Source organism: Oryctolagus cuniculus, chromosome 18 (genome assembly GCF_964237555.1).
Source record: "Oryctolagus cuniculus chromosome 18, mOryCun1.1, whole genome shotgun sequence".
Lineage (NCBI taxonomy): Eukaryota > Metazoa > Chordata > Mammalia > Lagomorpha > Leporidae > Oryctolagus > Oryctolagus cuniculus.
The window spans coordinates 16,437,431-16,453,702 of NC_091449.1; the positions used below are offsets into that span (position 1 = coordinate 16,437,431).

The 16,272-nt window shown below is 52.1% G+C and overlaps 1 protein-coding gene across 3 annotated transcripts in view; it reads right to left on the reverse strand.

Annotated features, from left to right (window-relative positions):
- SIPA1L3 (signal induced proliferation associated 1 like 3) overlaps window positions 1–16,272 on the reverse strand; it is a 244,468-nt gene that overhangs the window by 68,309 nt on the left and 159,887 nt on the right. For all 3 annotated transcript variants that reach the window (XM_008257242.4, XM_008257241.4, XM_002711497.5), the window contains exons 7-9: window positions 13,912–14,015; window positions 10,548–10,705; window positions 3,974–4,550 (exon numbers count right to left, since the gene is read on the reverse strand). In XM_008257242.4, the coding sequence (XP_008255464.2) occupies window positions 3,974–4,550; window positions 10,548–10,705; window positions 13,912–14,015 (839 nt within the window). The remainder of the gene's footprint in view (window positions 1–3,973; window positions 4,551–10,547; window positions 10,706–13,911; window positions 14,016–16,272) is intronic.

Below are 16,272 nucleotides of genomic sequence, written 5' to 3' on the forward strand. Positions count from 1 at the left end.
GCGGATGGAAGACTCTCTCTCTCTCTCTCTGCCTCTCCTTTCTCAATGTAACTCTGACTTTCAAATAAATAAAAATAAATCTTTAAAAGAAAAAGAAATTCAATTCCTGGGGAGCATCTCCCCAGCTTCCTGGGCCCAGCTTACAGCTCAGGTGCTTGTCAGGCAATGTAAACAAGAGATGTGGGCTGCCAAGATTCATGGGGACCCCCTCGGCCCACTCAGCCGACCCCTGTCCTATGCAAATGTGGGCCCTGTGGAGCTAGATCTCTCAATTTTTCAAAAGAAGCCAGAAAGCCAGATCTGCATGAAATCTAAATGTGAAGCTTTGGCTGTTAACTAACTAGGGGACGTGTCCAACTTGTGGATGTAAGACCCTTGCTCATCCGATTCAGCTGCCTGCAATAGTTTCTCCTGGCATCCCTAACACTCCTTTTAAGTTCTTTGCACTTGTAATTGCTCATTCCAGATCTGCTCTGGATGAGAGCCCCATGAAGGCAGGCCTGGGCTCACTGTCACCACTGTGTCCCAGGGCCAGGCACATAATAAAACTTGTTCCATTAACAAATGAAGTGATGGGGTTAGTTCAGGGTGCCTAGGGTATCTAGTCAGCCTCCTTGGGTTTGAATCCCAGCTCTGCCAGGAGAGGGTGGGGAATCCTTGCCCTGGAGGACTTCACAAGGAGAGAGTTCACAGCCATGTGTCCTTTAGGGTGAGCCTGCCCCTTCACAGGAGACGGCTAACGTCTGCTTTCTGGTCCAATGGCACCTATGTAGGCTTTGGAGCCAAGACTCAGGGTAGGGGGTGGCTGTGGAAATAGACTCTAAAAAGATTGTGCCAACAGTGGGCATGGCACAGAGAGAATGTAGCCTGGCACAGCTCCTGTTCAAGAAAACAGAGGGGCTGGCGCCGTGGCTCACTTGGTTAATCCGCCGCCTGTGGCGCCGGCATCCCATATGGGTGCTGGGTTCTAGTCCCGGTTGCTCCTCTTACAGTCCAGCTCGCTGCTGTGGCCCGGGAAGGCAGTGGAGGATAGCCCAAGTGCTTGGGCCCCTGCACCCGCATGGGAGACCAGGAAGAAGCTCCTGGCTCCTGGCTCCTGATAGGCACAGCACTGGCTGTGGCGGCCATTTGGGGAGTGAACCAACGGAAGAAAGACCTTTCTCTCTGTTTTTCTCGCTCACTGTCTATAACTCTACCTGTCAAATAATAAAAAAAAAAAGAAAAGAAAAGAAAAGAAAACAGAGCTCATGGTCAGGATCTGGGGAGTGGAATGGTCTCATGTTTAAGATCTCAGGCTCTTCACTCCCTCTGGGCACTGGGCGAGTCACGTGACCTCCCTGCACCTCAGTCTCCTCATCTGTGAAGCAGGGAAGATAATGGGGTGGGCTTCTGTGAGAAGAAACGCAAAGCCATGCTGTGTGGCCCCCTGCCCTGCCCCCAGCCCACGACCAGAGAGTCTGCATTCGTGCACACATCTGGTACGTGCTAAGTGGCCACTATGTGCCATTCGCATAGTGGTAAGCCAGCGATACATCAATCAATCAACACGTCAGATGGCGGAAAAGCAGGCAAAGTGGGCGGAATGTGCTCTGGGCCAAGTCAGGCAAGGGGGCTTGCAATCTCAGACACTGAGACGCTGCCCCAAAGGGAGGGAGGGAGCCACGTGGAGATCAGGGGTGGGGATTCCAGTGAAGGGACAAAGGCAGTGCGAAGGCCTGAGGCTGGATGCCTGCATAGCGCACTGGAGAAAGAGTAGGGGTCTGTGTGGCAGAGAGAGGAATGGGGAGACAAGGTCAGAGCCCGGATCATGCAGGGCCTGCGAGCCACTGCAGGAAGTGGCTTTTTACCGAGAGCTAGCTGAAGGTTTGCAGTCAGCAGCAATGTGATCAGACCCCTCTGGCCACAGAGTACATGACAGACCACAGGGAAGTAAGGCTGGGGACAGAGGGGATCAATAAGGAGGCCACCACAACAGTCTAGAAGAGACAGCAGTGGCTCATGCCAGGGAAAAGGCGATGAAAGGAGAAGTAGTTGTAGTCTCCACTAGATGGACAGATGGCAAGCGGGTGTGAAAGAAAAGACGGGGTCAGGCTAATGCCAAAGTTTCTGACCTCAACCAGCGGAGAGATGGACTTGTCTTCTGTTGAGAGAGAACTGAGAGGGTGGGGTGGGGAGGGCACCAGGAGATTGCTCTTGGACCTCTTATTTCAGGAGTCTCTCGGGCACCCAGTAGGGGTGCTGAGTAAGCAGTTACAGACCAGCCTTGTGTTGGGCAGGTTGTTTTCTGTTTTTTTTTTTTTTTTTTTCTTTCTAAAGATTTATTTTATTTAGTTGAAAGGCACAGTGACAGAGAGAGTAAAAGATTTTCCATCTGTTGGTTCACCCCAAATGGCCCCACCAGTTGAGGATGGGCCAGGCTGAAGCCAGGAGTGGGAGGGGCCCAAGTACTTAAGTCACCTTCTGCTGCTTCCTCAGGTGCATTAGCAGGGAGCTGGATCAGAAGCAGAGCAGCTGGGGCTCAAACCGGCGCTCTGATATGGGATGCTGGTGTTGCAAGTGGCAGCTTAACCTGCCGCTTTCACAACGTAACACCAGCCCCACAAGTAGGCTTTAAGTCAGAAAAACCTGTATTCAGACCCCACTTCTGCCACTTATTGGCTGTGAACTTCATGAGAATGCAAAGGCTTAGAAGGCCAAGGACAGCACCAGTGACAGTGGCATTGGGAAGCCACAGCCCAAGTCAGGTAAGCTTGTCTAGGCACCGTAATTCATCCAATCCTTAAGTAGAAAGATTCTTGCTCCCACTTTTCAGATGGGGAAACTGAGTCACGCAGAGGTTAAATAACCTGGGTCAAGGGCACACAGATGGTAGGAGGCAGTGCCAGGACTTGAAGCTAAGCCTTCTAACACAGAACTTGTGATGTTAACAACTGTGTTTCACCCCTTCTCTATTTAGCAGGCATGACCTGCCACTCTGCTAACTCCCTGTGGAGGCAATCCCTGACTAGAGTCTTTTTCCATGGGGATTGGGGGTAGCCTCAGTGCTGCTGCTGCTGCCTTTTTTTTTTTTTTTTTTTTTGACAGGCAGAGTTAGACAGTGAGAGAGACAGAAAGAAAGGTCTTCCTTCCGTTGGTTCACCCCCAAAATGGCTGCCATGGCCGGCACACTGCACCGATCCAAAGCCAGGAGCCAGGTGCTTCCTCCTGGTCTCCCATGTGGGTACTGGGCCCAACTACTTGGGCCATCTTCCACTGCACTCCCGGGGACACAGCAAAGAGCTGGACTGGAAGAGGAGCAACCGGGACAAGAACCTGGGGTGCCGGCGCCACAGGCGGAGGATTAGCCTAGTGAGCCACGGTGCAGGCCGCCTCAGTGCTTCTTTGCATGAGGATTTAGGCAGTCACTAACAACTAAGTTGTGACCAATCTGCCATCTTGGCTTGGCCAACAGTCCGAGTCTGAGCTGGTCACCAAGAGTTCAGGGTAAAACTTTTATCTAGACTGAGTCCTTGTCTTTTGATAGGGAAGTTAAACCACTCACATTTATTGTGATTACCAGACAGAAAACTTATGCCTGCCATAGAATTTTAAGTTAAAGTTTCGTTTATCATACTTTCTTCTATCTTCACCATGCCTGCCCCTATTCTTTAATGGTTTAGAACCTTTTCATTCTATTTTTATCTTCTAGACAACACTCTCACATTCCTTATGTAAGCACACATTTATATTTTCTGGCAACTCTCTGGGTTAAAAAGCAGGTCTTTTATTCTTCCAATGTGATGACAGCATGGAAAGCCTCAGATTCCTGGTCCAAACCTTCCCCAGAAAGAACCCAGGCTGCAGGGGTGTGACAATTCTGAGCCTCTTTGGGCTGATCAGTGTGCCAGCCCACCTGACTGGTCTATGTAAAATACTTCAATGGTCCCCAAAGCTCTTGCCACACCACAGGGATCACTGCCGAGCTGTGTCTTACCTTTAGTCTCTGTACAATTTCCCGGATGTCCTCTACAGAACCCTCTGTGGACTGTAGGAAGATGTGGTCCCCTCGTCCATAGAAGATTTTCAGCGTTGAGGAGTCTGGGGTCCAGCCAATGACATCCCCACAGTAGCAGTTGAAAACCACTTCCTTTGTGCGTAGGTCCAGGAGCACCACAAATTCATTGGAAATTCCCAAAATGCAGTCAATTTCTACCCCCTGGGCATAGTCCTGAGCTGCCACCCTCCAGGCGATGGCCCCCGCGCTGTGCTGCTCGGCGCCTGCCCGCGCCTTTGTCTTCTCCTTTTTCTTGGAGGTCAGGGAGATGAGGTTGAATTTGCCAGAGGAGTCAATGGGTGTGTTGGAGACACAGTTTTCAGCCAGGTCCTTGAGGTACTCCTGGCGGGTCCTGGTGGCCATGGTGTGGAACTTGTCAGACTTGTGTGCAGCATTCTCAGCATTAATCACCTTGGCCAGCAAGAAGTCTCTGAAGACGTCAGATTTGCGGAATGTGGTTCCATTGGGGATCGGGGGGCCGAAGGGAGGAGCGTCTTTGGATCGGGTCACAGCCATACTGAGGAGGGAGAAATCATTGAGAGTGGGAAGAACAGCACTAAGACTGTCTTTAGGAAGAAAACACATGATCAAAGGGAGTTCCGTCTTGAAGAATGAAATGCACATCTAATGAGAAAGCTGCCAACTAGATTAGAAGCTTAGAAACAACCCTTAGGCAAGCTTGTACATTTTTCTTTCTATATAGTAGATGTTTGAACACCCATAGCCGTCAAGGAGAATGACCTGAGTATTGTTCAACTTCAGTTATTACTGTTTTGCACACACGGCGATTGTGTGGTGGATTAGATTTCAATTTGGTGGAATCCACTCCTTCCTCTCCACCTTTGTACACAGGTACATCCCTCGCCCAGTGAACCTGGGCCTGATCACATGACTTGATTTGGCCAATAGCTTTCAAACAAAGACTTGAAATGTGTGGGAAGGGCTGGGCTTGGCTCCTATGTTCCTGCCATTACCACGGGATGAACAGACCCCAGGTGGCCTGCTGGTTCCAAAAGGATGCGGGACACCTGGAACAAAGTTCAGCCAGATCCCAGCTGACCTACCTCTCTGGCGCGCTTTAGTTCTTTCTAACATCATATAACACTAATACACCTTCTAAATCATCTCAACAAAGCTTATTTGGAAAATTCATTATAATAGGAAGTTACCATGTGACTTTTCTCCCTTCAGTTTTGGCAGAGATGCCATTAAGTCAGAAATCAGACAGCAACTCCATTAATTTATAAAAAGGAGATTATCTAAGAGCCTGTACCCCAAAATCCTTGAGCCCCATCACCCACTAGGAGGTGAGCCCTGTTCCCCCACCCTCCTGGGCAGAGGCCCCCTGGTGGCCTTTCTGGTGAGGAGATCTGGGTCCGGTCCCTGGCCTGCAAGATCCTGGAGCCCAGCTAGCTGCCACCACAGTGCAAGTGGTACTTCCCGGCTTCCCTTTTCTTCCCTGCACTCTGGCCATGGATGAGTCAGAACCTGGCAGTTGGCAGAGCTGGGAGGAGGAGGAACGGAGGAGGTGATCAGGCTCCCTACCCACGAGGCTTCCTGGTGGAAGCAACCCTGAGCTGGGAGGAGAGCTGTTGATGAACTGAGTCTAGAGATCTGACGAACAGCTTGGAAGCAACATTCTCATGACCCAAGCGAGCTGAGACCCAATGACCTTTGGGCAGATGATTTCTGAAAGTGAGCAGAAAGATCAAGGCACCTGCTAGAGCCTCACCCACAGGCGAAGGCAGAAGCCACTAAGGCTGCATGATATGAGCCCTGGCACACGACGGAGCAGGAAGTTAACTTAGTGTTCTTAAAGTACTGTAGGTATTACATTCATCCTTAATAAATGCTTCAACTTGGGAGTATGGCGGTAAGGAAGAGTTCCTACTGCTTCTCTCCTATTGTAGGGTTCTTCCCCCCTCCCACTTGGTGTTACCATTTCACTTTCAAAGCATGTATATTTGTTTATTTTAAAGGCAGAGAGATGATAGAGGGTGAGGAGATGGACCTTCCATCATCCGGTTTACTCCCTGAAATGTCCACAGCAGCCAGGGCTGGGCCAGGCTGGGGCCAGGAACTCCATCTGGGTTTCCCACGTGAGTGGCAGGGACCCAACTACTTGAGCCCTCAGCTGCTGCCCCTCACGCTACACATTAGCAGGAAGCTGGATGGGACTGAGGTGGGACTCTATTCCCCTCCCATAGAGGATGCGGGCATCCCAAGCAGCAGCCCAGCCCCCTGCACCACTGTGCCCACCTCAGGATGGTTTTTAAAATGCGGATTTAAAAATACGCCGTGAAGCCTGAACACAATGTAACGCTTGTTCATGTTTTTTTTTTTTTAATCTTTTTTTTAATTTAATAAATATGAATTTACAAAGTGCAACTTTTGTATTGTTGTGGCTCCCCTCCCCCTAACCTGCTTGTTCCTGTTTGGTTGACTCTGCTGTCCCCGCCTCCACAAAAGGGACAAGCACTTCCTGGACACCTGCTCTCCTGGACACTGGGGACACGGTAGTCTCTGCTTTCCCAAAGCTTCTAATCTAACAGGAGAGACATCAAGTGAACACACACGTCAACTCACAAAGACAAAGTAATGACAAAACAACAAAGGAACATGGATTGGATCTGGGTTGGCATCTGGGAGGGCTTTCTGAGGAAACGCCAATTAAGCTGAGCTCTAAGGGCTGAGCAGGAGCTAGAGGAAGGTGGTGAGGGTGGGGGGAGCAATGCAAGCAGAGGGCACGGCGTGTGCCACGGCCTGATGAGGAAGGGCATACAACAGGGTCAGCTGAGGCCACGGGCCAAAACCCACACACACGGAGCAGGATGCTGTACCAGGACAGGGCCACACAGACCTTGGGAATGTGTCACAGCTTCCATCCTTATCAGGAGGGCAGCAACCACTGACTCATCTGATCAGTGGCGAAACTGTCCACTGGCCCCTGAAATCTGCCATGCTCTGGCCTGCTCAGGGCTCTGGAAGGAAGCTCTCCGTGGCTCTCGGGTCCTCTGGCTTCCAGCTGAGTTTGACCAGTGGGAAGCACAGAAGGAGAGTGGTTACTACATTTATTTCTTGTCTTTTCCTCCCTGCTGGGCTGTGGTGAGTCCCTTACGCATAGCCTCAACTCCCTTATCAGCTTCCAGAAACTTCTCTTCCCATCCCTCGTCTCACTCTATCAAGCTGGGTGGTGCAAAAGTGGCTCCCTGCTGCTGCTAGCCCTTAGATGCCTCACTCGGCCACACTGGCTCCATAACCTAGCCACACCTCTGTTAGTAGCCTATTCATTAACTTCACTTACACACTTGGGTGAGGGCACTTGCTTCTTGCTGGGACCCTGATGGATGATGGACGTGGAGAGACTGACCCAGAGACCGGCAATCTGCAAAGAACCCTGTGGTGACCTTACAAAGGAGAGAATATGCGAGAAGACTGGGGGGGGGTTACTGCGTGACCCCCATGTGACAGGTCAGACTCTGGCTCAGTCTCTGTTTAGGGGTGCTTCACACTCCAGGAGTGCCACACAGGCAGGTACCCCCCAAGGCCTACCAGACTCCCCAGGTATTCAGTATGAAGTAATGATTTCAACTTGCACAGACCCAGAAGAAAGCAAGCTGTAGCACCTTAGAGCGGGAGCAAGTTCAGCGGCAGACGGCGCTTCCCAGGGCAGACACTCCGCAGAGGCTACACAGACCAGGCCAGTGTTCCTCCAGGGGAAGTTCTGGGGGCGTGGCCTTGCCCCGGGGCAGGAGATGGATGAGATAACCTCGCCAATCCCTCACCTCCAATTAATGACAGGGTCAGACTGTGCTGCGTGGATGGGAAGAGTTTTGCAACATCTCATACAGCACTTGGCTGTTTAGAGTGACAGGTTTGGCTTTTCCCACAGTTCTGATTCAGGATTTCAAGAATTATGAAACTGCAAACTACAGAAGGCTTTTGAACAATCAGAGCATCTGGTCTTTCCCTTCCCAGCAGGAGGGACTGGGCTGGCTACCACCACTCCCCACTGCTGCTGCTATGCCGTGTAGCACCACACGGGACCCAGTGCACAGGATGCCACGCCCAGCTAGGCAAGGGTGTGACCACCAGGTCCCCTGACCATCACAGCTCAGGAGGTATTTTTAGAACACTCACAATTATTCACCCAACAACCTAAAGATTATTTTCTTAGTGCCTACAATATTTGGGCCAGGCATCTGTTCAGCCAGCAAAAATGCCTTGATGGCCCACAATGTGCCAAGCACTGTGCCATGACAGGAAAATGAAGGTAAATACAACACTGGGTTACTTTCACGGGAGGCGCAAGTCATAAGAAGTCACTTTCATGGTGTGGTGAGCGCTGTGACAGAAGTGTGTTGGCAACAGCACGTGGGGAGGGTAAGGACCACTGGAGGGTGTCAGAGCTACATCTGACTCGGCCCTAAAGGGCAGTTAGGAATCCACTGGGGGGACTCAGGGGGCGAGGAGGGGCAGGAGGTCACACTGGGGTGGGTGGGGCCTGGCAAACTGCAGATGGCTCCCTCCCACAGGGGACAGACAGGGCCGGGTGTGTCCTGAGAGTGGCTGCCAGGGCAAAGGAAGGGAGAGAAGTGCAGTGGGTGAGGGGCAGCTTTGGTTCTATCGCTAACATTTTCTTTCTTTAAAAATAAAAAAAAGAGGGAGAGCTGCAGCAAATGAGGCAAAATGTTAACATCTGTTAAATCTGGTGGTGGGCACATGGGTGTCTGTTACATTATTTTCTGCACTTTTCAGAAGGTTTAAAATATTGCATAATAAAAAGCATTTTAAGTCAGATTATAAAAAACAAGAAAAGTTTGTGCACCAGATAAGAAGAAATTACCCTGGAGACCACACAGAGCAGGCTGGGAGAGGTAGGAGGCCGCCGCCAGGTTGGAGAGGGGCAGACAGTGTGGGGAGGATGGGGAGAAGGGTCCGGCCAGGCCAACTCAACCCGCCATGTCTGACACCTAAGAGGGCTGCCTCCTTTTCCACGGGTGGGGTGTGTGCGAGAACGGCTCCCACCTTTTCTCACCAGGGCTACCTCTCAGCTGCGGAGAAAGACTGCACCTCTGAAGCCCAGCACCATGCCGGTGTGCTCAGTGCCACCCGGAGCCTGAGGTACAGACGCTCTGCAGCGGCCCCCGGATGTCCTGGGAACAAATGCGCTGGGGGAGAGCAGGCCTCAAGCTTGGGGCCTTACCTGTAAGCAGGTCCTGCTACCCAGTGTGCTGGCTCCCAGCAGCCAGTGGGCAGCACACCCAGCCCCGTGCTTCTCCACTGCAAGTGCTACATGGACACCCAGCGGAGAGAAGAAACTAGTGGATTCTGGCAACCGCACCCAGACCACCAGTACACACAGGCACATCCCTCTACCTCCAGAAATGCACCCTACAGCGGCATGCTTGGAAACGTGTGCACTGAGCAGAAGCGGGGTTACCGTTGCCAGTGTCCATCAACAGAGGACGTGTCCACAGCGTAGAATATTAAGTAGTCGGAATTCAAAAGCATGTTGTGTACTGGTGTGGAAAGACCTCAAAGACAGGCTGCAGAACAGTGTGCACGACAGGCTGCCGTGTGTGCAGAAACGGGGGAAGAGGAAACCGAACACACAGCGTCTGCGCGTCAGGCATTGGGATGCACAGGAAACAGCTGACCCCGCTGCCTCCGTGAAGGCACCTGGGTGGGGTCGCCGGGGGTCAGGCCACTCTCAAAAATTGGAAAATAACCCATCTCAGCCTATTCCTGAGTCTGCACTGTGGCCTGGGCCTGGGTTACTCACAGGATGGTTCCCAAGGACCACAGCTTTGGCCTCCCTCCCCACCCACGGAGGGCTTCCCATTTGTTCTCTGGGGCTGCCCCCTCTCCTGGGCTTCACTGCGGCTGGGGGAGGATACGGAACAAAGATGCAGAATGCAGGACACGGGGAAGGGGCCCCTGTTAATTAAAAGTCCTCAATTCTACTCCCTGGTTGGGTCCATCTCCGGTGCCTGACTGCCCTGTCTCCATCCTTCCACCTGATCTTTCCTTGGGGCCATCACTCCTGTGCCTCTCAGTCCTGGTGGCCTGGTGCCCAGCCTGGCCAATCACTTGGCTCTGTGATGGGAACCTGATTCCAACCACGTCCATTAGCTCCGTTCTTGGGTTTCTGCTTCAGCTCCGGGGAAAGATTAGCCCTCTTTTTGCTGGATTTGCTGCAGATAGGATGTTAAGAAGCTCCCAGCTGCCAGGAAATAAGGCAAAGTACAGGAAAACGAAGCAGATCCAGTCATTCCTAACCTTGTCACTTTTGAGCACCAGCAGACACAACTGCACTTTTGTCTTAACCCAGACTTAGGTGGGTTTTCTGCCACTTGCAATGAAAGACTTCAAGCAAATACAAATCCCTGATGGTTTCCATATCAGAACTTGGGAGCCCCCGCCCCTACTAACAGGCAGCACAGGAGGCAGCCAGGAGCTGCGTGCTGCCTCTGCGCGCTGCCTGGCGTGCACGCGGGATGGGCGGGCGTACCTGTAGCAGACGCTGTCAGTGCAGGGGTTGTGGACGCGGACAATGATGAAGACGTGCTGAAAGTGCGAGCGGATGTTCTTGGGGGTGAAGGGCAGCGCTCCGGGCTCCTGGAAGATGATCGTCACTATGTCGTTGCCTATGTGCCTCTTCCTCAGGAGCTGGTAAACGGGCACCGGGGGGAGAGGAAAGCGTCACAGGCTGGCCCTGGGGCCCTGCCTCACCCTGAAGCAGCTGCTCACTGTCTCCCCGTTCCCACTCTGGGCCCCCACTGTCCCCACACGTGGAGGAACCCAGGAAGGAGCTGCGTTAGGGCAGAGACCTCCCACGAATCCCTCTCACTCGTGATAAAGGACAAAGGCCCAGCACAGCCCAGGCGGTCCACCACCACTCCCTGCGTGACTGCGTTTCCCATGCTCCTCCCCACACTGGCCCCCCTGCGCCTCCAACATGCCAGAAAGGAGGCCTGACCTGAAGGCCTCAGCACTGGCTGTCCCCCCTCACTCCTTGGATCTCTGCTGCACCGTCCCCTCTGGTAGAGGCCTTTCTGACCATCTCCTCCAGGATCTAACCGCTGCCCGGCACTCCCCACCTCCACTTTTCTGTCCCTACTACTAACACAGTGTATTCCCCTCTCCCTTTGTGCGTCTCTTCCCACTGAAGCGTCAGCCCCACGAGGACAGGGACTGTGTTGGCTTTGCTCACTGCCCTCTGCTCACCATACCCTCAGTGCCTACAACGGTGCCTGGCAGATAGGAGGCGGTGCTTAGTCAGCAGAGTCTGTTGAAGGAGAGCATGGCCTGTGGTCTTCAGCTTGCTCAAAGCCACACTCGTGGACAAGGGCTCAGCCTGCCCAGAGGCCTGCAGGCAGCAGGGCCAGCTCTCGCCTGCCACCCCTTCCCTGGACACCTGAGTTGAGAAGGTCAGGGAAGCTGGGCCTTTATTCTGGCCTAGGGGAGCCCTGCCTTCTCTCTCCTGCTGGTCAGTCTCTGAGGAACACTGATGTCTCCTTGCTGCTGTCAGCTGAGATTCCAATGTCTATAGTTAGGTTCGATCTTCACATAGCTGTCAAGGAATCCACGTGGGCAACAGGAGACCCACGGAGAGGTGTCCCACGCAGCTCTCAATGAGATGGTTCGCAGCGAAACAGCCAGACACAGGTAGAAGCTCAGCTCACACTACTGAGCTGTTTCTTTTTGCTTTTCAATTTTTTTTAAAAAATTATTTTCATTTACTTGATAGGCTGGGGCAAGAGGCAGTAGGGAACGATCTTCTATTTGTTGATTCATTCTCCAAATGCCCACAAGCAGCCAGGCCAAAGTCAGGAGCCCAAAACTCAACCCAGGTCTCTCACATAAGTGGCAGCGACCCAAGTACTTGGGCCATCACCTATTGCCTTCCAGAATGCACATTAGTAGGAAGGTGGAATTGGAAGTGGAGCTGGGACTTGAACCCAGGCACTCTGATATATTGGACATGGGCACCCCAAGTGGTATCTTAACCACTGTTAGTTCCTTTTTTTTTTTTTTTTAAAGATTTATTTATTTGAAAGGTGGCATTACAGAGAGAGAGGGAGACAAGGTGGTGGGGGGAAGATCTTGCACCCACTAGGGCTCACTCCTCAAAAGGCTGCAACAGTTGAGGCAGGGTCAGGCCAAAGCCAAGAGCCTGGGACTCCATCCAGGTCTTCCACGTGGGCAGCAAAGGCCCAAGCACTTGGGCCATTCTCAGCTGCCCTCTCAGGCATATTACAAAGGAGCTGGATGGGAAGCAGAACAGCAGGGACTCGAACAGGTGCTCACATGGCAGGCAATGGTTCAACCCACTGTGCCACAATGCTGGCCCCTCCTGTTCGTTCTTTGTGTGTGTTCTAAACTACTTTAAACGAAAGGACTAGATAAAGTACTTACTTACTGGGGCAGATCCCATACTAGACTTTTTATAACTATTTACAACTTACATGCACAACCTCACTGAGGCTTTATAACAACCCTGTGAGGTATGATTAAATGATTTGTCCTCAGTCAGGCAGTGATGGAAACAGCCAGGATTCTAACACACTTCTGTTACACTCTGTGAGCCAACTTTTCCCATCAGGCTACCCAAACACTCAGAGACGGCCCCACTCCTGTGTCGCTCCTGTGTGTCTGGCCTGCCTTGCGCTCCAGTTTCAAGTATGAGAGCATGGACCTTTCTCAGTGTCGGCCCAGAACACGGGCATGATCGTTCAGCTCAGTTTATAGAGGAGCCTGAGGTTCAGAGAGGTAAAGTCACTTTTCTGAGGCCACACAGCTAGGAAAAGGCAAAGAAAGAACTCCAACTCTAGTCTAACTCGGAGACCAATGCTCTTAATGGCACGCTATCAGGTTAGTTTTACAAAATTGCTGCTTTTTGACCATTTTTGGCCTACAAAACCTACACTATCACTTTTATCAACCAGGAACAAATATTCACTTCCTGAATTGTCAACACTCTGTGGGGTTTCTCTTCATTAGACTTTAGGAAGAGCCGTTCCCTAGACCCTGTGCTGGGAAGTGTCCGGGAGGATCTGGGTCACACTGGCAGTGGGGGCTGCTATCCTTGCCTTTCTGTCCCTCCACCTTCCTCTTCTGTGACCCACATCCATCCCCTTTGGAAAACACCTCCCTGCCTGCACTCACCCTCTCTGGGGTGGACACAGGCCCCAGGTTTAGCCGGTCAGCCCATTCTATCTCCATCCCAGGCAAGAGATTTTCATGTGGGTGACCCAATGAGTTTCAGCAATGGAACATTTCTGGGACAACTGGAAGGAACACCTGTCTCTCCCCTGGAGTGGCTATGCTGGTGGCATGGGAGCCCATGGCTGCTAGGGGACATGTTTGTCATGACTTAGGAGGACCTGTGAACAAAGCCACTCCAAAGAAGAGCAGAGGTGAGAAATGGGCAGGATTGTTAATGCTGTCTGAGCCCTTGATCCAGGCACACCTAAAGCCAGTCTTCTCCCAGAACCCAATAAATCCACTTTTTTTTTTTCGCTCATGCCAGTTTGACCTTCTGCCATTTGTAGTCAAACAAATGTTGAGTGACTCATTCTTTGTTTTCATAAGACGAGTGATGACTCAGAGACCCCTGAGAGGGATTGAGGCGGCTAGGGTCAAGCAGGAGGCCAAAGAATAGCAAGAAAAACTGGTACCAAACAGACGTCACTCCACATTTGGCCTAACCTCTCCTCCCAGGTGAAGTGACCACATACACGGAGGGTCTCCAAGGCCAAGGGCCTTCATTTGATGCACAGGACAGTTCTGAGAGAGCCAGTGCTGGACAGCCAACAGCCACAGGGGAGGAGAACGCCTGGGGAGCAAGCATGCATCAGGTGCAAATCACTGACCTGCTGCCTATTGTTGGGGGTGTAAGGGAGCAGGGTGGAGACGTGGAACATGATCTCGTAGTCCTGGTATGTCGTGTAGAGGGAGTGGGTTCCCGTGGAGTCGGCTGAGAGAGAGACACCAGTTAGTACATTTCCAAAACCCATGGGTTTCTGCAATGTCCCACACACCATCTGTGCTAGTTTTCCACTTGACGCTTTTACTCAAATCTGTTTTTTAAAATATTTATTTATTCATTTGAGAGGCAGTTACAGAGAAAGAGAGAGAAAGAGAGAGAGAGAGAGAGTGAGTTTTCCATCCACTGGTTCACTCTCCAAATGGCAGCAATGGCTGGAGCTGGGCCAACCTGAAGCCAGGAGCCTGGAGCTTCCTCTGGGTCTCCCACATGGGTGCAGGGGCCCAAGGACTTGAGCCATCCTCTACTGCTTTCCCAGGCCACAGAAGAGAGCAGGATTGGAAGTGGAGCAGCCAGGATTCAAACCAGCATCCATATGGGACGCTGGCACTGCAGGCAGTGGCTTTACCCACTACACCACAGAGCTGGTTCCTCAGGTCCACTCTTTAAAATTAAGTAAGTTTAGCTAAAAAGGAAACCTCCCAATATACAACCACCGGATTGATAAAAAAAAAATTAAAAAGTCTGATGGTATGAAGGGCTGGTGAGGATATGGGGCCATGTGCCCTTCATGTGGCTAGTTGGGGGTGTAACGTGGTACAGCCACTCTGATAATCCAGTGCTTCCTCCAGAGCCATAGCCTGAAGACATCGTGCACATGTGCCCTGGGATAGGGGTTCGAGAATCTTCACATGTCAGTTGTAAGAAGGGATAGACACACTGCAGTATATTCATAGGGTGGAAAATTAGCAGGAAAAAGAGCAAGTCAGGCCTGCAATGGGCAGCTGCTACAAATATAACATTGCATGGAAGACGCCAGACACAAAGAAGCACGTATGGTAGGATTTCATTCACGTTATATGCAGACCCCACAACTTGTACTGTGTAGGGATGCATCCATAAGCAGCAAAACTATAAGGACTGAGGATACCAGTTACCTTCAGGAGCAGGGGTTGTGATCAGGGAGAGCCACACCTGACTACTGACTCCACACTTAGAGGCAAAACTGCGACACGGAGAGGGAGTGCCTCGGCCAAGGTCACACTGCATTGGGTGGCAGAGTCTGCACCCAGGCTGACTGACTCCTGGTCGGTGGGTTTTTTTGTTTGTTTGTTTGATTGTTTTTTGTTCTTAAAGATTTATTCATCTGAAAGGGTTACAGACAGAGAGATCTTCTATCCACTCCCCCAGATAGCTCCAACAGCCAGAGCTGAGCCAGGAACAATTTCTGGGTCTTCCACACGCGTAGCAAGAATCCAGGCACCTGGGCCATCTTCCACCTGCTTTACTAAGACGTTGGCAGGGAGCTGGATGGAAGTGGAGCAGTCAGGACACAGACCAGTGCCTATACAGGATGCTGGCATTGCAGGCTGCAGCTCTACCTGCTACACCACAATGCTGCCCCCCGGGTCTGTGTCCTTACTGTTCCAGTGTCAGGTAGGGGACACTGAAGCCACGGGTGACCAGGGCCAGCGCTGGGCTGGGAGCCAGGGGCATCCCTGCCTGTTGGCTGAGGAGACTGCCTGGGGCACTGTGCTTCCCAGTGTCCTCTGAGGAAATCTGCTTCCACAGAACCCACATGGCCGCAGCTGGGGTCTGCCTGGTGCTGTTCTTCTCCAAGGCCCTGTGTTGGGCATCAGACCCTCACGTCACCCAGTGAGGACGGCAAGGCTATGGGCAAGGGCGACACCACAGCCTCTTTTCCTTTTCTGCCTGTGCTTAGTGAAGAAAGTGACATTGGCCGTGGGAATGATAAAGGTCAGTGGACACACCTGCTGGCGTCCCGGGTGCCAGGGTGTTGGGCGGGGTCAGTCACCACATGAGCACCCCCGGGGCAGCACTCACACCTGCAGACCCCTCAGAGCCCCGGCACAGGGCGAGGGCCTAGGACACTTGGATCGCTGCCGTCTGTGTGAACCCTCACCATGCTCCTGAGACACGCACCACCATGACCCTCACTTAACAGACGAGGAGACTGGGGTAGAGAGGTAAAAACCACCGCCCAAGATCGCCAGGCCAGCTAACAGCACGGTAACATGTTTATTCTTCCTGCTGCCTCTTCGGACAGAGTGGGCAAAGGTGACGATGATGGCAGACACAGGCACCTACTTAACGCGTCCCTTGCTGAGATCAGTCTTGTGACCTAGGCCTCCATTCCACAGACGAACAAACTGAGGCTTGCCAAATTGTGGGGAAGAGCAAGTGACTAAGCCATCTTGGAGCATTCTAACCCCAGAACAGCTCACTA